Source organism: Thalassophryne amazonica, chromosome 15 (genome assembly GCF_902500255.1).
Source record: "Thalassophryne amazonica chromosome 15, fThaAma1.1, whole genome shotgun sequence".
In the NCBI taxonomy this organism is placed as follows: Eukaryota; Metazoa; Chordata; class Actinopteri; order Batrachoidiformes; family Batrachoididae; genus Thalassophryne; species Thalassophryne amazonica.
In genome coordinates this window covers 27,833,447-27,855,429 of record NC_047117.1, presented here as the reverse complement: position 1 = coordinate 27,855,429, position 21,983 = coordinate 27,833,447, and the positions used below count along the sequence as shown (strand labels likewise).

General features: G+C 40.1%; 1 protein-coding gene across 2 annotated transcripts in view; it reads left to right on the top strand.

The window, feature by feature from the left end:
- Positions 1-21,983, top strand: part of gstcd (glutathione S-transferase, C-terminal domain containing) — a 269,292-nt gene that overhangs the window by 189,084 nt on the left and 58,225 nt on the right. For both annotated transcript variants that reach the window (XR_004565227.1, XM_034188250.1), the window contains exons 5-7: positions 5,303-5,418; positions 5,758-5,802; positions 11,136-11,264. Coding sequence is in view for 1 of the 2 variants with exons in the window: in XM_034188250.1 (XP_034044141.1) it covers positions 5,303-5,418; positions 5,758-5,802; positions 11,136-11,264 (290 nt within the window). In the remaining variant the exon portion in view is untranslated. The remainder of the gene's footprint in view (positions 1-5,302; positions 5,419-5,757; positions 5,803-11,135; positions 11,265-21,983) is intronic.

The window sequence follows — 21,983 nt, the reverse complement described above, 5'->3', positions numbered from 1 at the left end:
TCAACAGTATATACAGTTGAATTTTTTTTTTTCTCCAAGGTCTTTAACGGAGCTATGGAGCACAGACTTGTGATAAATGGACTACATTTATATAGCACTTTTCCATCTGCATCAGAAACTCAAAGCACTTTACAATGATGCCTCACATTCACCCATTCATACTAACACATCAAAGACAGGGTGCTGCCACACAAGGCGCTCACTACACACGGGAAGCAACTAGGAGATTAAGGATCTTGCCCAAGGGCCCGTAGTGATTTTCCGGTGTGGCTGGGTTTTGAACAGAGGACCTTATGTATTATTCAAGTTACTGTGCCAAAGAAAAAAAATCTTGGCACAGTCTTTTCACTGTTTGTGTGTTTTACTTTACCCCTCTTTGTGTTTCTTGTGGTCTGTGTACATTTGTGCTCTGTGTAACAATATACAAATAATGAATGTTTATGCATTCAGTGGTATGAGTTCAATAGTACGAATATTTCATGAGGTGAAAGCTGGAATGTTCTATTCAGCGAGGCAAATTAGCGCCGTCAATGCATTCCTTCAAATCGCTGTCCATCAGCAAAACAAGCTAAATGCCGCCCCCACTAGTGGACGGGGTTCACAGTGTGCAATGGTACAAATTGTATGGAACCAAATTTGCATGCTAAATGAAACCAAATTACACACTAAATGCAACGCAACACAAATAGGACAAATAATCCATGTCACTTGATGTAGAAAGCGCCAATCAAATGCCAAGGATCCTCTCACCTACAGTCATTATGAGAGTGTGAATATTCCTATGAAATGTCCCATTTGTACTGCTAGAATCAAAATGATTTTACCTTCTGTCCTCTGTTGCCATTTATTCATACAAGTGTGAGCAGGAAAGGATATGAAAAAGATATTTTTTTTTTCTGGTATTCTGGCTATATAGATCTAATGGAGTTAACTAGGGGAGTTAAACACGTGACACTGTCGATATATGGTGCGTATGCAACGGATCAGTGGCTCAATAAGGATGTCGCGTGCTAGAATCCACGAAACAAAGGCGTAGAAAACAGAAATGTTCTATAAGTTAATGAAGTACATACTGCTCACAGTGTAGGAGAACGTTGTGCCACAAACAAGGAAAAGCACTTGATTTTGGCTTGGAGTCCTTCTTTCATCATCGTGAAGTATTGTTTTGCTCTCCCTTGTTTGCACTTGGCTGGAAACATACTGCTGTATAATAAGAGCAGAGACCATTTCCTTTGCACGCAACAACCATTACCTAAAATGAGTGAATGTAAATCAAACATTGGGCTATTGTGGGGCAACCGTTTGCTCATTGACAGCAAGGGAAAAGAAGACATTACGTCAATGAAAAGTGCACAGTGCAGTTTTAAATAATCATACAGACTTCTTTTTACCTTTTAAGAAAATAACACATTTAAAGGCCCAATGAATAGGTAAGATCATCTTTTTATCTCCTGTGCTGTAATGTTTTTCAAAAGGGCAGGAATTTTTGTGCAGAAAATTAGTGTTGCAAGTGACTTTAACATCTATCCCTGCACAACTTGGCTGGTACAGAGCCACTTAACAACTTTGTTCAGAGTGGATCAAAATAACACACTCCTCTCTCACTGCACCTGGCATGTAGGGGTGAGGGTGAGCTGGTTACTCGGGCTGGGGGATATTCATATAAAAAATTAATATTCATATAGTCATATAAATTGAATCCCTTCACACTAATGGTATATATCTCAATATAAATGTAAGTGTGAAAGTTAATAAAGGAAGTGTTTCTGAATGGATTATATAGTCCCTTAGCAAAGCTAAATTAATTAAAAACAAAACAAAAAACAAAAACAGATACATTTATTGTGCAGAAACTACAGCTACAAATTCATCTAAGATGCGAGCCTAGATTTGATGTTTTGGTGAAAGAATTAAGTGGTTTAGTGGTGAGCACTGTGGCCTCACAGCTAGAAGGTCATGGGTGCGATTCCCACCTATGGCCTTTCTGTGTGGAGTTTGCATATTCTCCCTGTGTTTGTATGGGTTTCCTTCCAAATTTAAAGACATGCAGGTTAGGTGAATTGGAAACTTTATAATTGTCCAGGTCTCCCTTGCAAAAGTGGTCTCGATCTCAATGAGACTAACCTAGTAAAATAAAGATTAAAAAAAAAGTTATTTATTTATTGTTGGGTCAGTGGCTAAAGTTTGATCTCTTGAACACTAGATGGCACACTCTGAATACATGAACCGTTTTCAGGATGGAGGCATTTCCTTATTTCCAAAATGCAACAAGAAACCCAATAAATAAATAAAAGTGCTTAATTTACTCATATTTGAAGTCAGTCTAGGTAAATTGTCATTCACTGGCTGATTTTTGTGTTTAAAAAAAATCCTTGCATTATTTAGTGCCCCTTCACACATGGTGCGAATTTGTTCGAATTACGGGGAAACAGCGTGAACCCGTTTGAATTAGCGCTCCACGAAACATTGCACTGACGGGCGGGCGTGCATGATCCCGGTGCAACGGTTCATGCACACGGCGGTGTCTTTTGAGCAGGAACACAGTGCGAGCAGCTGCAGCAGCTGTGGGACGAGCTGCACCACATCGAGCTGCTGATGTGGTGGAAAATAAAATTAAAACCAGCTGTATAATTAGTGGATATCACTGGGTTAATATAAATAATACATAAAAGGGGACGCAATACAGAACGCTGCGGTTAAATAACCCTGGTTAAATTAAAAAAAAAAATGCCACTCACGAGATTTGAACCCACATGCTCTGATTACCAGACGGAAACTTTACCACTATGCCACAATCACCGTCTTATAGCAGGAGCGTGAAATGGTTAAAATCAACAAGCAGATAAATGTATTATCTAAAAAAAAGAAAAGAAGCGCTGTGATAACTGACCAAACGGAGTTTGGTACTGCATATTTCTGCTGGTATGTGACTGAAAGTGGCATATTTGTCATACTGTTGCCCTGTCACATGGTCCTTTGGCGTGCCGCTCACTGTTCTGTCAGACAGATGTGACGTTCATATTGCCTCCTGCATGTCCATATGAACTGGCGGTCCAGTCCAGCTGGAACAGCCTGTCAGTGTGCACACTCTCCAGCCCGTTGCAAAAGCAGTATATGTTTTTATGTATTACGATGTGAGGACAGCAAGCATACACACGTGCTTGTCTGTCAAAACACGGTGCGTTCTGCAGCTCTGATGTCCGGGACCAGAGTTTTCAATAGCTTGCCCCCCCCCCCCGTCCAGTCATCACACAGACCAAGGTCTCACTCTGTGATCACGAGAGGCGCCTCGCCTGTGGGGGGGAACCACATGCATGCACGTGTTGGGGGGAACGGGGGGAGCATGCAGCACAGGCACACGTGTTGTGGGAGGAGCCTGGCACGTCACATGTACACTCGACAACTCCACAGTCCTGGGGGAATTTAAACAAATTTCACATCCAGCTCGACAGTGATTGTCTGCTGACTGTTATTGTGATGATAGTATGAATGGCCACACATTTTCTAAGTGCCAAGCGAGTGGTGTTAGATGTTTGTGTGTGTCAGCTGGAATTTCGCAGACACCTGCCGTGAGAGGGTTCGATGGGCTCGCACAGCACACACTCTGTCTTTCAGCCACTAAATCTCTATCGTAGGGCAAATTTATATTATTTATTTCATGTACCACCTATACCGCGCAGTACTGGTTACCTAAATCACATTTTATTTGGACTGATTAGGGATGGGAATTGAGAACTGGTTCTATTTGAGAGCCAGGTCTAAATTTTTCAATTCTTTGGAATTGGAACCACACCAAATAAATGGAATCAATAATGGCATTTCTATTGATAAAATATTATCAATTCCCATACTTATGTCTGATTAATTAGGTTTTTAAAAGTCTGGTTGCTAAATCCCATGGCACTGAAATAGCCAGTTGAGACTAGTCAGTGTCCACATCCAAATTCCAACAAAAATTTTTTAATGATTTATGGCCAAAATTGTGGTTGTGCCCACTTTCAAGATGGTTATATAAGGATCCTCATCATGGCAGAGGTAGATACTAGCGTCATACCAAACATATGAAATAAAACCATGAAATTGTTGTTGAAATTTTAATTAAACAGCTTATATATTCGCAGTTTTACCTCCATGAAATTCACAGACTCTATCTACATTTTGGTATGATGGGCATCAAACTGTGCAAGTATCATACAAAATATGAAGAAAGACCACTGAGGAGTTGCTGTGATCTTGCCATGGATGAGCTGACCTTTAATGCTCTCTGTATGGGTCTTTGTTCCAGTGGGCTATAATTAAGGATGGTAGTCACTTGTGAGTTAAGGAAAGATGAATGGATGGATAATTCCAGAAAAGTAATATGTGTGGAAAAACAATTTTGAACATACCAACCAAAAAGTATTTTCTGTGGAAAGATACAGTGGCATAATGGTGTCCTGTACAGAGAATGAAGCAGCACTCCCTTTGAGTGTGTTGTACACTGAGCTTTTCTGTCGCTTGTTTTAGTGCATATGAATCCCACTTATGAAACTGTTGCCCCTCCCCACATTAATAATGAGATCATAGTGACCACCCACATATCACATTGCATTCAAGATGGGGAGAGAAATTCTTCATTACCAAGCTAAATACATTAGTATTGATTAAAAAATTTAAAATGGAAAAAAAAAAATCAATATTTTAACCAACAAAATAATAGCAAAGATGTATGTACTTTTGATTGCCTAGTGGGCATACCTCATCATATAATTCACTAAATGTGCTGTTTTTAGTTTCACAACAGCAACAACAACAACAACAAAAAAAATTCAACAAAACAAAAATTTACCTTAGGTTAAGGGAAGTCTGACAGCACAGTGGTTTAGTGGTTATCATTGTTGCCTCACAGCAAGAAGGTTGTGCGATCGCTTCCCACCTGAGACCTTTCTGTGTGGAGTTTGCATGTTCTCCCCTGGGGCTCCGACTTCTTACCACATCCAAAGACATGCAGGCCAGGTGAATGGAGATGTTAATTTGGCCGTAGGTGTGTGTGTTTTTCTATATGGCCCTGTGATAGACTGGTGTCCTGTCCAGGGTGTACCCTGCCTCACACCCTAGTGACTGCTGGGACAGGCTCCAGTCCCCCATGACCCTTAATTGGAGTAAGCGGGTTTAGAAAATGAATGAAGGGAAGTGTAAACTGTCTTTTTTTTCTATTTCAGTGTAATTTTAATTGTCTCAATGCTGTGTTTGTATTATCCTGTAAAAACGTGTTACATTACAGTTTATACCCACACCAGGGTAAACCTGTGCTCTTTTGCAGGAAAAATGTCTGATATCCGCACGGTGAGAAAGAGGCAACAGCTAAACAACTTGGTGGCTTTGGTTATGGAGTTAGCCAGGCCGGGCAACACCATTGTAGATTTCTGCAGTGGAACGGTACGTGTGTTCATCAGTTAAATGTTAAATGCTGACATCTTTAATGACACCTGATTGTAATTACATGAGATTATTGCTCCAGTAGCAACCAGCTGAAAAAAGCTGCTGTGATATTTTTGTTTTTTTAATTAATTTATTCATGGCTGTTGGTCACAGCAGACTGATCATTGAACTTATGAAAATCAAAGCCCACAGCAGTAACGCTGCTTGGCTAAGTGGCCACCACCTGGTGGGAAAATGACTCCAATCATTATCATTCTGCTGATGCTTCTTTTTTTATGTGTTTTTCCTTACTATGCATTTAGAATTTTTTTTTTTCCTCTTTGTGTTGTCTTCCAGGGTCATTTAGGGATTGTTCTGGCTCACACACTGCCAAACTGCCAGGTAATGATTACAGTATTTCTGATGATGTATGGGCTGGAGGAGGGTATTCGTTTGTCCACCGAATCAGTCTTTATGTAGCAGTCGATCCATCGAGTTTAATGTCATAAAGGGGTTGATTGAATCTTGGTTCTTTGCTGCTTCTACATTCCCATGTTTTCACTCACATTTAAAAGTTCAAAGGTCAGTGTTGTGCTCCCGTGAGACTGATAGAAATGTTTAATCTTATGATGTAAAACCAAAAATCAATATGTCCAGTAGTGGCAGGTGGTCTAACAACTAAATTGTACCTGTTTTAACTTCATGCTTGGTTCATTGTTTAATACTGTCATTCCTGGTCAAATCTGGAAAATTACGCTATGCGTTTAAGCTTCGCTAAGAACAGCTTGCTTCTTCTGGGCTTCTTCTATGCGCTGTTTTCTGCTATTGTATGTGGTGCTGCCCCCAGTGGTGAACAAAAGGTGAGCAGACAGTGTGTTACAGTGAGTGATGCCGGTAACGCGTTACTAAGTAATGCATTACTCTATTCCATTAATCTTTCCAAATCAGTAATTATCAGATGAAAGTTACTTCTCTGAGTCACTGTGCATTACTATTATTTTTGTATTGTGGGTCGATCACAGCTTAAAAAAAGGTGTCCTAACAAGATGCAGGCGGAGGTCTGAAGTGTACGCTTTCAGCGAGCTGCTGCACAGAGCTGCATCCGATGTGCAGCTCAGCTCCAAGTTGAAAAACAGTTGTCTCTCAAACATTTGAAGGTCAGAGCTGTGGTTTTACAAAGACATTTTTATGTTTTTTCTTTAAAACTCTCTGGCACTCTGTGCGTGTCCTCGTTAAAAACAGCTGATCTGCGACGCGGAAATATTACTGCTTTTTTTTCCACCCAGATGCACTTAAATCTCTTTCTGAGGATGACATGATGTAAAAACGCCTATAAAAACTTTCTTACCTGTCAGTCTGGTCATGTTTTCTGCATAAATAAACGTTATCCATTCTTCTGTTCAAATAGCAACCAGGGGTGAATCTAGGGCTGCAGCTATCGCTTATTTTAGTAATTGAGTATTCTATCGATTATTCTGGCAATTAATCGAGTAATCTGATAAAAAGTACTGTTGCGTTTTTAAACAACATCAACAGTCCAGGCTCTCCCTAAGCAATGGCACAATGTGGCGTTTACCCTAACTTGTTAAATTTAACCATTTTAAGTGTTTTTTTAAGGTTGGTGAACTGGGTTCATGTGTGACTTTTTTTAATCTCTCTTTCTCTGTGATTCAGTCAATGCATTTCAGATGGAGGTTGAACATGCAAGCCTCGCAGTCAGATTTTTTTTTTTAATTATTATTATTATTTTATTTGAGTTACCGTGTTTGTGAAGTGTTGTGTATTGCCCAAAAAAACAAAAATTAAAAATGAAATTCTCAGTGCGAGTCTGAGCAAAACACAGAAGGAAGAGTGGACTTCTTCCAGAGACTGTTTCTCAGTGTGGCCGGGACGGAGCTGTGAGGGCAGTGCTGAGCCGCTCACACCGGGCAGAGAGAGGCAGCCACCGGCCGCCACGGGAATAGCCACTCCCCATGTAGAGCGGAGAGCAGGCAGCGGACGAAACGGTGTTTTGTTTTATAAATAGACAAACACACTGCTTCACTTTAAATGCGCAGTAAACTATTTCAGATGATCAGCCTGGACCGTTTTTCTCCTAAAAGGCTTTATTTTACTCTGTGCCGCGTTGGAAAGCTGTAGCTTTTGTGCTAATTTCATTAGCGCTTACACGGCTCATGCATGCTCTGTTTGTTTTTCTAGGAACGTTACAGCGCCACACACAGGCCTAGCATATGTACTACAATGTTAAACGAAGCTTCGAGGCACAGAATTTGCCTCGAACATTTTTTGTAATCGAATTATTCGAGTTACTCGACTAATCGTTTCAGCCCTAGGCGAATCCATGTGGGAAAGGAGTGTGGACGGGGGGGCGTGGTTCCCCACAACAGCCTAGATTAAAGGTCCACTTTTGAAGACATTTTTTCATACTATTGCTACTACTAATACTACTTATAATAATAATAATGATAATAATTTCAACAGCTAAAATATTTAGAAAGAATTTAAATGTTAGAAAAATGTTTAATAGTTATATTTATAAACAATGTAGATAAGAAATTGCAAGTTTTACCGTTACAGTGCTGTCAACAGTTAAATATGAGGTCAAAGTGTCTTTATTTAATTTTTTTTATAAAACAAGTATTTATGTTCATTGAAGTCGAGAAAGGGGGACTGTAAAGTGAGTATTGGCAAAACGGGTTATCATTTTCATGTTGAGGTGGCGGAGTGGTGGGGGTGTTGTCTGCAGTTGCTGAAAGTAAAGTAACTAGTAATCTAACTTAGTTACTTTTAGAATTGAGTAATCAGTAAAGTAACTAAGTTACTTTTTCAAGGAGTAATCAGTAATTGGATTACTTTTTCAAAGCAACTGTGGCAGCACTGACTGTAGCACATTCATCATGGAAAATGATTTTCATTAACTGAACTCTGAATTGAATCATATTGAATTGAATCATTCCATGATAAATCATTTGTAAGTCATATCGTAGCTTGTGTAGCTAGGTAGTTTTAATAACATTTTATAAGAAAGAGATACACACATTTATCATGCGCAGTACTCATCAAAACTATTGATTCATTTGAGTTTTCCATAATGTAAGGCAGACCTGGGCAAACTGCGGCCTGGGGGCCACAAGCGGCCCTTTGCATGTCTCTGTCCGGCCCTCATGAGGTCTGTGATTATTATTACATACATTAAAAATGTCAAGCCTGTGTGTTGCAAATCATTCAAGAGGTTTATTTAGGTATATTTAAATATTTACATACATTTTAATTATTATTACAATAATAAAAATTACCTATAAAAGCTATTAAATAGGTAATTTTTTGTAAAATGTGTAATGGGAGACAGCTGAGTTATCAATGGTGTGGTCCTCGGACATAATTCAGGTTCCCTATGTGGCCCCTTATAAAAATTAATTGCCCACTCCTGATGTAAGGTGTCACTATGGGCCCTCATTTCCAGCAAAGCAGCGCATTTGTCATTGCTGGAGTAGAGTTGATACAGAAATCATTTTCATGCCGTGGGACCAACTTGTTATCATGATTATATGTACACTGAAGGGTGTGTTGGACTAAAAATGACTTGTGGTCAGGTGCAGTGTTGGTGATCACCAAAAACATGGACGAAAGTCAAGCACATAATTTTTTCTACTATATACACAACTATGGTTTAAGTGTCACACAGGTGGTTTCTCAACATGATTACGCTTAGCTCGTACACATGGGATGCACATTAGCCATCATACAACAATAAAACTGAAAGCAAAATAAAAGTAAAAACTAAAGGAATGTTCTTTCGGAGGACCCTTTGACTACCTGCACAACAACATGTTTGTTATACCCCGTCACACTAGATGCCGAATGAGGCATAATGCCAGCAGAATGAAAATTCAGCCCACATTTGGGAGTTGTTGAGGTGCATTTTGTTGTGTGGGCCGCTGAAGAGGAGGTACTGCTGGCCCACCACCACCAGAGGGCGCCCTGCCTGGAGTGCGGGCTCCAGGCACCAGAGGGCGCTGCCGCATCATGGGAGTAGCCTGGGTGACAGCTGTCACCCATCACCAGACACAGCTGTTCTACTCAGCACCAAGGTATATCAGGAGGACGGCGTCTCCACCTCAGTGCCGAGATATCGCCTAAGACCAAGGTAGTATTCTCTGCAGGTACACATTGCATTATCAACTAAAACCTTGTTTTCAGGACTGGTGACTACTAAACACCTCATTTTGGGATAAGTACTCACCTTCCTGCTATTCTTGCCAAGAGGTGGAGGCGGCTTCTCCCCTCTCTGTTACGGGGTGCGTTCATCCACTCCTGTGTGTTGTTGCTCTCTCCTGCCAGCAGTACCGGATCCGACGAGCGGAGGCAGTGGCCACCTGGGAATTCGGGACTTGGCGGTTCCAGTATTTCCAGGGTTCGGTGGCAGAGGAGATCTGGGTGGTTCCGGTTCGACTGAGACAGACGTCTCCTACCTTCGAGCCTGCCCACACGACACCAACGGATTCGACCCCAAATTGTGTTTGTTGTATTACTCGTGCTGGTTTCTGTAGTAAATCTTGTTATTTACTCTCTCCATTGTCCGTTCATTGCGCCCCCTGTTGTGGGTCCGTGTTCCTACACTTTCACAACACATTTGTGCCCTTTGGATAGTCCAAACAGTCGGGCACAGTCGTGCAGTCGCCCCAAATGTTTTGCTCATGTTCAAAACATTTGGGGCGCAGTCGAACTGGAAAAATATCGAACGGCAGTCGATGTGCCATCTGACCGCAGTCTGACTGCATTCTAAACAGCCAGATGACGTAAAAATGTCATTTGTGACATTCTGATCGCGTTCAGGAGATGTTCGGCATGTTTCCGCCACGTCGAACCCTGTCCAAATGTCCCAAATGTGCCCAAACGCACCACAAGTGCACCTCGAGTGCTGCTGGAATATATTCTGCCGAGCCGCAATCGGACCGCAATCATACGGCTTATGACTGCATTCTTATTGTTCTTACTGCAATCTGGCAGCTGCCCAGGTACTCTTACAGTGTTCCACCTACATTTGTACTGCGTTCGGAGGCTCATGCGCACGGCCTGTGCACTAATCAGTCGAGACGGGTCAGACGGACGGCTGTCCTCCGCAGTTGTTATTGCCTCCTAGATGTGGCACAAATTATATATATATTTTTTTACATACTGCCAGATGTATATTTCGGCTTGGCTCGTACTCATTTGTACTGAGTGTGATGGGGCCCTTAGGCTTTACAAAGCTTTAGTTGACCACATCTGGAGTGTAGAAACCTTGTTCGGCATCCCTACAAGAATATGGACTTCAGCATGTTTGAAAACGTATAGCGTAAAACAGTCAGATTATTAAGAGGCATGGAGGACCAAACCTTTGAAGACCAACTTACAGGACTAGGACTGCCAACACTATAGTACCGAAGAGTCAGTAGGTAAGACTGAGACTTACAAAATTAGGTCTCAGTCTGAATATGCTCTGAATATGAGGAAGTAATGACAGGTTTTGTCACCATGAGAGACCAGACACCAAGAGCCACCATCAATCATTTTTCGAGCGTGATCACAGATTTTACATTTTAATCTATTTTTGTAATCTGACGTTGCCCTCCTTTTAATTAAAGGGTGATTATTTCTACCTTGAGATTTGTTTGATGTTCTGTAATGTTTAGTGACTGTTTTGAACATTTTTGTGTGTTACTTTTCTTCCCTCTCTCCTCATTTTATGCCAGGTCATCCTCATCGAAAACAAAGAAGAGTCTTTGCTCAGGGCCCAGATACGCAGTGCTGATTTGGGTCTGACAAACATAGGCTTCATTCAGGCCAATCTGGATTACTTCACCGGACCATTTCACATTGGGGTGAGCATCGCCAGCAAACAAACACTGCTTCAAAACACAGGAATGAACAATAACATTTATTTGGACTTCACTTACTTGGTGATCTGTAGATTTTGTAGAGAATATACAGGGTAGCATTTACTTCAGATGAAGTAACTTTTAAAGAATTGCACAACATTATAATTTCCTCTGCTGGTCACAGTAGGATTGGACAACCAAAATAATGAGTGAGCTAGTCCATCGTTAACCAGCTTGCATAGGCAATAACTCAAAAACTATAAATCATACTTTGTAACACACCAAATTAAACAAAAATTTTATACTTTTAGGACAGACCTGATTTAATCTGTGAACTCTGATGCACCAGATTGATCGAAAGAGCAATTTTTGTTTATTGCTGATGCAATAGCTGACGTTCTGCCCACATTGGATGGTTAGTAGAGGTGCCTGCCGTCAAGAGTGTCAGTTAAGTTATTGAATGTTGGTTCATGCTGGATAAACTTGAAAATTACAAACAGCTGTGTTTCAAACTGACAGCTTCCTCCTGATCACTGGACACACTGCTTGTTGCTGCGCTCCGTCCTGCTAACAAGCTAGTAACCACAGAGAGAAACATTATGCCTTGTATATGGGCAAATACCGGACACAATATGTAACAGAAGGGGAAACAGCCAGAATTGAACAATAGATGGAACCTGAGGTTGGGGACCTTTTTGCCAGTGTCGCCGACCAAACGGTCCCCCCTAAAAATCCGCCCCTCTTGCCTTCACTGCGCATGCGCCATTTCGGCGCATTAGCAACACTTCATGATTATCACCTCATTTCTGCTTAAAACGGCACTCCAGTCCATCTGTCTCAGCAGTAGATATCTGAATTTGTTTGTACAACAATCATTTCCACATAAATTCAACATTATTCCATAATTAAAGACTGGGGAGTGATCAGAGTGCTACAGCAGCACATCTGAGACTGATTCTCTGAGTCTGACTCTCTACATCCAAAGTGATCAAAGAGAATAATGTGATTATTAACTATCAGATGACAAAGTAAAACCTTTTAAATAATTCTAAAGTCAGTTTTAAGCTGTTTCTACAGGGCAGTCCAGGTTGGTATGGCACAGTATGGTATGGTGAAGCATGGTTTGGCTTGGATTTCCATTGCCTGCAGTGCCCTTTGTAGGTGGAGCATGATAGATGTCGAATGCAAATCATCGAGAGCATGTAAGCGGTTGTGCAGCCCCACCCCATCTACACAGAAATGAGTTTAGGCATATCTGCATAACTTTTGTTTCGTATTTGCATGTCATCCACATGGAGTCCACACAGTGTAATATAACATTACTTTTTTTTTTGTCTTGGTGGATCAATTTTGGGATTGATTTTCATCGCTAGCAAAATGCTGAAGAGGCAACGGATGGCGCTGGTGAACACTGATTGCAAATAAATTGAGTGCTGTGATGCTTATAAAATAATTGCTGAATCGATTTTAAGCTTTTAAAATGTTATTTTTTCCTGTTGTTGGTGGGACAAAGTGCTGGAGTCCTCTGGTTCAGGCTGAGAAACACACCCAGAGCAGACAAACACTGAGGGACGTCTTTAAAAACACTGCATTCATTCTTTCCATGATAAAGACATAGCTAGTATTTCCAGGTGTTATCGTCCAAAACAAGGGCATCATGTGGATAACAGTTTTCATCAGGGTGTGATGATGAATCCGGTTGAAACAACACAACAGGTAAGGGTAAGATTACAACTTTATATTTAATAAGTGTGTGAATGGTTTTATTTGGAACAGTATAAGGTGGAACTGTATGAATGGTCGTGTGAGGACTTTACTGGAAAGAAATATAGAGTCTCTAGTCATTATACTGTACTTCTGTATTTACGTGGATCAACCTGAAAAAAGATATGTTGGTAACACTATTTTACAGTACCCTTAATACATAGTACTGTAGCTTTAGCTTTTACTCCTGAGGCAATCAGTGGGCAGCAGTGGGTTAGTTTCTCCCTTTTGTGACTGTTCCATTGTTTTGGTACCCCAAGCAAAGGGTGCCATAAAGGTGCTACAGTACAGGTCAGTTATTTTGGTCCCCATCCCTAAATTTGAATGTGGAAACACACAAAATAGTGTTCCATACAATTCCATACCAACCCGGACCCTTCAGTGGAAATGAGGCTTAAATTAATAATGCTAACTTGAAACACTGGTTAGGAGTATTTCAAAACCTTTGAACATTGTCCTGGAGTCTGTATCAAAAGGAAGACATCATAAGCTTGTACTGAATGGGGCCTAAATGCATCACCAACTGATTTAAAACAAATGCTTTGAAGCATTCCTTTGGACTTGGTATTGAAATAATAAAACACAAGTGATTAAACTAGGATGTCACTTTTTTTCTTCAGCAGTAAATGCAGGGTCTTTACATGCACTAGAATGTTTTTTTTTTTTTTTGTAATAGAAAATAGTTTTGTAAGAATGACATGCACCTGCAATGAAAATTCTTTAAACATTTAAGTCTACAGTAGTGTTCAGAATAATAGTAGTGCTATGTGACTAAAAAGATTAATCCAGGTTTTGAGTATATTTCTTATTGTTACATGGGAAACAAGGTACCAGTAGATTCAGTAGATTCTCACAAATCCAACAAGACCAAGCATTCATGATATGCACACTCTTAAGGCTATGAAAGTGGGCTATTAGTAAAAAAAAAAGTAGAAAAGGGGGTGTTCACAATAATAGTAGCATCTGCTGTTGACTCTACAAACTCAAACTATTATGTTCAAACTGCTTTTTTAGCAATCCCGTGAATCACTAAACTAGTATTTAGTTGTATAACCACAGTTTTTCATGATTTCTTCACATCTGCGAGGCATTAATTTTGTTGGTTTGGAACCAAGATGTTGCTCGTTTACTAGTGTGCTTGGGGTCATTGTCTTGTTGAGACACCCATTTCAAGGGCATGTCCTCTTCAGTATAAGGCAACATGACCTCTTCAAGTATTTTTGACATATCCAAAGTGATCCATGATACCTGGTATGCGATATATAGGCCCAACACCATAGTAGGAGAAACATGCCCATATCATGATGCTTTCACCACCATGCTTCACTGTCTTCACTGTGAACTGTGGCTTGAATTCAGAGTTTGGGAGTCGTCTCACAAACTGTCTGTGGCCCTTGGACCCAAAAAGAACAATTTTACTCTCATCAGTCCACAAAATATTCATTTCTCTTTAGGCCAGTTGATGTGTTCTTTGGCAAATTGTAACCTCTTCTACACGTCTTTTATTTAACAGAGGGAGTTTGCGGGGAATTCTTGCAAATAAATTAGCTTCACACAGGCTTCTTCTAACTGTCACAGCACTTACAGGTAACTCCAGACTGTCTTTGATCATCCTGGAGCTGATCAATGGGTGAGCCTTTGCAATTCTGGTTATTCTTCTATCCATTTTGATGCTTGTTTTCCATTTTCTTCCACAAGTCTCTGTTTTTTTGTCCATTTTAAAGCATTGGAGATCATTGTAGATGAACAGCCTATAATTTTTTGCACCTGCGTATATGTTTTCCCCTCTCCAATCAACTTTTTAATCACACTACGTTGTTCTTCTGAACAATGTCTTGAACATCCCAACTTCCTCAGGCTTTCAATTAGAAAAGCATGTTCAACAGGTGCTGGCTTCATCCTTAAATAGGGGACACCTGATTCACACCTGTTTGTTCCACTAAATTGACGAACTCACTTACCGAATGCCACACTACTATTATTGTGAACACAGCCTTTTCTACTTTTTTTTTACTAATAGCCCTACTCACAATATCATGAATGCTTGGTCTTGTTGGATTTGTGAAAATCTACTGGTACCTTGTTTCCCATGTAACAATAAGAAATATATTCAAAACCTGGATTAATGTTTTTAGTCACATAGCACTACTATTATTCTGAACACTACTGTACATTCATGAAATTCACATCATTTATGTCGCACCTGCAATATTAAAAAAATATAATGCAATGCTAAAATACCCTCGGCTGTATGAGCAATGTCTTCTTTATAATTTGCAATTGTTTAATCTCTGTGTGTGTGTGTGTGTATATATATATATATATATATATATATATACACACGCACACATTTATTGTTATTTACATTAATTATTAAGATCCTGTTGTCTTATGTACAATTTGAACATGTTCAATCAGGCCCCTCTGTTTTGTAATCTGATCATTTCACAAGGACCACAATGGAAATAAGTGTTTATGCTTTATCATGTTATCAGGATATCATTATCCTTATATTAATGTTGCATCATAAACTCAGTCAACCATAAACAATATTTTATTTAGGCGTCTGCAGGAGGGCATGCTTGTGCATGTACATGAGCTTTTTAAAAGAGTGAAAGTTACCTTTGTGATGCGCGTGCACACTGATGTCTGCAAGATGTCTTGTAAATCACACTAGAGGTGTTATCAGGTTACAAAAACAGTTTTATCAGTTTTCGATGTGTTTATTTCTCACTAGCTTTTACATAATATATGACAAACATGTTACGTTTACACAGAAATGCAGTGGTTTGGGAGCGGATTCCGCCATGTTAAATTAGTAGCAAGGGAGAGAGACCAGCCAGTGATTTCACGGTGCCTCTCTACTCTGATTGGCTGTCAACCCCCCCCCCCCCCCCCGCAAAAAAAAACAGATTTGCATGATTCATGCTGTCAACTGTATGAGCATAAAAATAGGAGACACAATGTGTGATCTTTTGGCCTCTTAAAATATGTCAAGGTTAACCATCTTTGAACCTCCAAGGTCTGTGTCCCAAGAATGTTCCTTATCAATTTGAAGACTCTGGTGGTAATAGGACTGGATTTATGCTGAGCACAGACAGATGGATGCAAAGCCTTTGCAATACCGGATGGCCATATTTTGATGGCCTCGGGTAAAAATTATTGAAGGCCTTTTACAAATTAAGTCAATTTTCATACATGAAATTCTTGAACAAGATCTGAAGCAAGGTTTATGTTTGTGTATGTCTGGTCCTGTTAGTTTGGGTTCACATTGCAATGCCAACTAAAGAACTTTTCACAGCATACTTGACATCATCATTAATGTACTTTATATAATGGCTGAGTGGATCCTTGTCACTTAATTGGTGCTTTGTATGTCACATGACATGGATTATTCATCACATTAGTGTTGCATTGCATTTAGAGAGCAGTTTGATTCCATTTCGAGTGTAAATTTGGTTCCATACGTTTGGTACCATTGCACTCTGCACACACACACACACACACACACACAAAACAAATCCACTGCACTGTCTGGAGGCTGTTGCCAGGAAGTCAGAATGAAAAGCTGAAAAGCAAAAAGAGGTGAATAAAAAGAAACACTGGGTGCATCATGGGAAACCCCCCAGCAGTCTAAGTCTATAGCAGCATAACTAAGGGATGGTTCAGGGTCACCTGATCCAACCCTAACTATAAGCTTTAGCAAAAAGGAAAGTTTTAAGCTTAATCTTAAACGTAGAGAGGGTGTCTGTCTCCCTAATCCAAATTGGGAGCTGGTTCCACAGGAGAGGAGCCTGAAAGCTGAAGGCTCTGCCTCCCATTCTACTCTTACAAATCCTAAGAACTACAAGTAAGCCTGCAGTCTGAGAGCGAAGCGCTCTATTGGGGTGATATGGTACTATTAGGTCCCTAAGATAAGATGGGACCTGATTATTCAAAACCTTATAAGTAAGAAGAAGAATGTTAAATTCTATTCTGGAATTAACAGGGAGCCAATGAAGAGAGGCCAATATGGGTGAAATATGCTCTCTCCTTCTAGTCCCTGTCAGCACTCTAGCTGCAGCATTTTGAATTAACTGAAGGCTTTTCAGGGAACTTTTAGGACAACCTGATAATAATGAATTACATTAGTCCAGCCTAGAAGAAATAAATGCATGAATTAGCTTTTCAGCATCACTCTGAGACAAGACCTTTCTAATTTTAGAGATATTGCACAAATGCAAAAAAGCAGTCCTACATATTTGCTTAATATGCGCATTGAAGGACATATCCTGATCAAAAATGACTCCAAGATTTCTCACATTATTACTGGAGGTCAGGGTAATGCCATCCAGAGTAAGGATCTGGTTAGACACCATGTTTCTAAGATTTGTGGGGCCAAGTACAATAACTTCAGTTTTATCTGAATTTAAAAGCAGGAAATTAGAGGTCATCCATGTCTTTATGTCTGAAAGACATTCCTGCAGTTTAACTAATTGGTGTGTGTCCTCTGGCTTCTTGGATAGATAAAGCTGGGTATCATCTGCGTAACAATGAAAATTTAAGCAATGCTGTCTAATAATACTGCCTAAGGGAAGCATGTATAAAGTGAATAAAATTGGTCCTAGCACAGAACCTTGTGGAACTCCATAATTAACCTTAGTCTGTGAAGAAGATTCCACATTTACATGAACAAATTGTAATTTATTAGATAAATATGATTCAAACCACCACAGCGCAGTGCCTTTAATACCTATGGCATGCTCTAATCTCTGTAATAAAATTTTATGGTCAACAGTATCAAAAGCAGCACTGAGGTCTAACAGAACAAGCACAGAGATGAGTCCACTGTCTGAGGCCATAAGAAGATCATTTGTAACCTTCACTAATGCTGTTTCTGTACTATGATGAATTCTGAAACCTGACTGAAACTCTTCAAATAGACCATTCCTCTGCAGATGATCAGTTAGCTGTTTTACAACTACCCTTTCAAGAATTGTTGAGAGAAAAGGAAGGTTGGAGATTGGCCTATAATTAGCTAAGATAGCTGGGTCAAGTGATGGCTTTTTAAGTAATGGTTTAATTACTGCCACCTTAAAAGCCTGTGGTACATAGCCAACTAATAAAGATAGATTGATCATATTTAAGATCGAAGCATTAACTAATGGTAGGGCTTCCTTGAGCAGCCTTGTAGGAATGGGGTCTAATAGAGATGTTGATGGTTTGGAGGAAGTAACTAATGAAAATAACTCAGACAGAACAATCAGAGAGAAAGAGTCTAGCCAAATACCAGCATTACTGAAGGCAGCCGAACATAAAGATATGTCTTTGGGATGGTTATGAATAATTTTTTCTCTAATAGTTAAAATTTTATTTGCAAAGAAAGTTGTGAAGTCATTACTAGTTAAAGGAATACTCGGCTCAATAGAGCTCTGACTCTTTGTCAGCCTGGCTACAGTGCTGAAAAGAAACCTGGGGTTGTTCATATTTTCTTCAATTAGTGATGAAGCTTTACGGAGAGCTTTACGGAGAGCTTTTTTATAGAGCAACAGACTTTAAGCTGCGAGTTTGTAAGTTATACCATAGAGTCAAGCATTTCTGATTTAAGGCTCTCTTTTTCAGAGGAGCTACAGCATCCAAAGTTGTGCTCAGTGAGGATGTAAAGCTATTGATGAAATAATCTATCTCACTCACAGAGTTTAGGTAGCTACTCTGCACTGTGTTGGTATATGGCATTGAAGAACATAACAAATAAGGAATCATATCCTTAAACGTAGTTACAGCACTTTCAGAAAGACTTCTACTGTAATGAAACTTATTCTCCACTGCTGGGTAGTCCATTAAAGTAAATGTAAATGTTATTAAGAAATGATCAGACAGCAGGGGGTTTTCAGGGAATACAGTCAAGTCTTAAATTTCTATGCCACATGTCAGAACAAGATCTAAAGTGCAGTTAAAATGGTGGGTGAGCTCATTTAAATTTTGAGCGAAGCCAACTGAATCTAATAATAGGTTAAATGCAGTGTTGAGGCTGTCATTCTCAGCATCTATGTGGATGTTAAAATCACCCACTATAATTATCTTATCTGAGCTAAGCACTAAGTCAGACAAATGGTCTGAAAATTCACAGAGAAACTCACAGTAACGACCAGGTGGATGATAGATAATAACAAATAAAACTGGTTTTTGAGACTTCCAATTTGGATGGACAAGACTAAGAGTCAAGCTTTCAAATGAATTAAAGCTCTGTCTGGGTCTTTGATTAATTAATAAGCTGGAGTGGAAGATTGCTGCTAATCCTCCTCCTCGACCCGTGCTTCGAGCATTCTGACAGTTAGTGTGACTCGGGGGTGTTGACTCATTTAAACTAACATATTCATCCTGCTGTAACCAGGTTTCTGTAAGGCAGAATAAATCAATATGTTGATCAATTATTATATCATTTACTAACAGGGACTTAGAAGATGGAGACCTAATGTTTAATAGACCACATTTAACTGTTTTAGTCTGTGGTGCAGTTGAAGGTGCTATATTTTTTTTTTTCTTTTTGAATTTTTATGCTTAAATAGATTTTTACTGGTTATTGGTGGTCTGGGAGCAGGCACCATCTCTACGGGGATGGGGTATTGGGGGGAGAGAAGCTGCAAAGGGGTGTGTAAGACTACAACTCTGCTTCCTGGTCCCAACCCTGGATAGTCACAATTTGGAGGGTTTAATAAAATTGGCCAGATTTCTAGAGATGAGAGCTGCTCCATTCAAAGTGGGATGGATGCCGTCTCTCCTAACAAGACCAGGTTTTCCCCAGAAGCTTTGCCAATTATCTATGAAGCCCACCTCATTTTTTTGGACACCACTCAGACAGCCAACAATTCAAGGAGAACATGCGCCTAAACATGTCAAGTATTGTGCCTTCTTTGCTATATCTGTGTTATGTTTAGTAAGATGCTCATTTAAGTAAACATTGGATCCTTTAAGTTTATATTGTTGTTTGAGCAGGTTTTGTCTTTCCTGTTAACCTACCTCATGATGACTATAGGTTTGTCTGATGTATTCTTCCTTCCTTGTTATTGTTGCGTGATTCATGCTGTCAACTGTATGAGCATAAAAATAGGAGACACAATGTGTGATCTTTTGGCCTCTTAAAATATGTCAAGGTTAAACATCTTTGAACCTCCAAGGTCTGTGTCCCAAGAATGTTCCTTATCAATTTGAAGACTCTGGTGGTAATAGGACTGGATTTATGCTGAGTACAGACAGATGGATGCAAAGCCTTTGCAATACCGGATGGCCATATTTTGATGGCCTCGGGTAAAAATTATTGAAGGTCTTTTACAAATTAAGTCAATTTTCATACATGAAATTCTTGAACAAGATCTGAAGCAAGGTTTATGTTTGTGTATGTCTGGTCCTGTTAGTTTGGGTTCACATTGCAATGCCAACTAAAGAACCTTTCACAGCGTACTTGGCATCATCATTAATGTACTTTATATAACGGCTGAGTGGATCCTTGTCACTTGATTGGTGCTTTGTATGTCACATGACATGGATTATTCATCACATTTGTGTTGCATTGCATTTAGAGAGCAGTTTGGTTCCATTTTGAGTGTAAATTTGGTTCCATACGTTTGGTACCATTACACTCTGCACGCACACACACACACACACACACACACACACACACACACACACACAAAACAAATCCACTGCGCTGTCTGGACGCTGTTGCCAGGAAGTCAGAATGAAAAGCTGGACTAATTTCTGACATGATTTTTTTTTTTTCACTGCACTGAGGATATACACAGTCTTCTTTTTGGTAGTCCACGTGCGCACAAGTTCCGACCCCGTTGCGTGTGTGCACGTGCGGGGGACTACGACTCTACCGAGACAATGACTTGGTTGAGCTAACTGACGCTGCTAATTCTTGTAACACACACAAAATCCACTCCGCTGTAAGCCGTCTGGATGCATGAACAGCTGTTCAGAGGAAAAGCTGACGTGATTTTTGGCTGGACTGAGGAACTACACAGTCTTTTTTTTTTTCTTTTTAGTTTGTAGTCCATGTGTTTTGAATTTTTTGTTGTTTTCTCAAGTCAAGTCAAGTCAATTTTATTTATATAGCGCCAAATCACAACAAACAGTTGCCCCACGGCGCTATATATTGTAAGGCAAAAGCCATACAATAATTTCAGAAAAATCCCAACGGTCAACACTACCCTGTATGAGCAAGCACTTGGCGACAGTGGGAAGGAAAAACTCCCTTTTAACAGGAAGAAACCTCCAGCAGAACCAGGCTCAGGGAGGGGCAGTCTTCTGCTGGGACTGGTTGGGGCTGAGGGGAGAGAATCAGGAAAAAGACATGCTGTGGAAGAGAGCAGAGATCAATCACTAATGATTAAATGCAGAGTGGTGCATACAGAGCAAAAAGAGGTGAATAAAAAGAAACACTGGGTGCATCATGGGAAACCCCCCAGCAGTCTAAGTCTATAGCAGCATAACTAAGGGATGGTTCAGGGTCACCTGATCCAACCCTAACTATAAGCTTTAGCAAAAAGGAAAGTTTTAAGCTTAATCTTAAAAGTAGAGAGGGTGTCTGTCTCCCTAATCCGAATTGGGAGCTGGTTCCACAGGAGAGGAGCCTGAAAGCTGAAGGCTGTGCCTCCCATTCTACTCTTACAAATCCTAAGAACTACAAGTAAGCCGGATGGCTTGGTAACGAGTGACACGCTTCAGTAGTGTTAATATCCAGATCAGTCATCTTTGTTTACAATAAACCAGCAACTTGTTGAGCCGAGCAGCATTCATCTTGATCATCAGGCTCACCCCTGTTACTAGAGGCTGCTGCACTAGCATACGATCTCGGTCTGATGTAGAACCTAGATACAACAACATTGTTCATTTGCATGTACTGCTCCATCTCAGTCACCGTCCTTTCCAAAGAGGAAATACGTTTGTCCTTCTCCCCAATAAGGCCTCACAGGT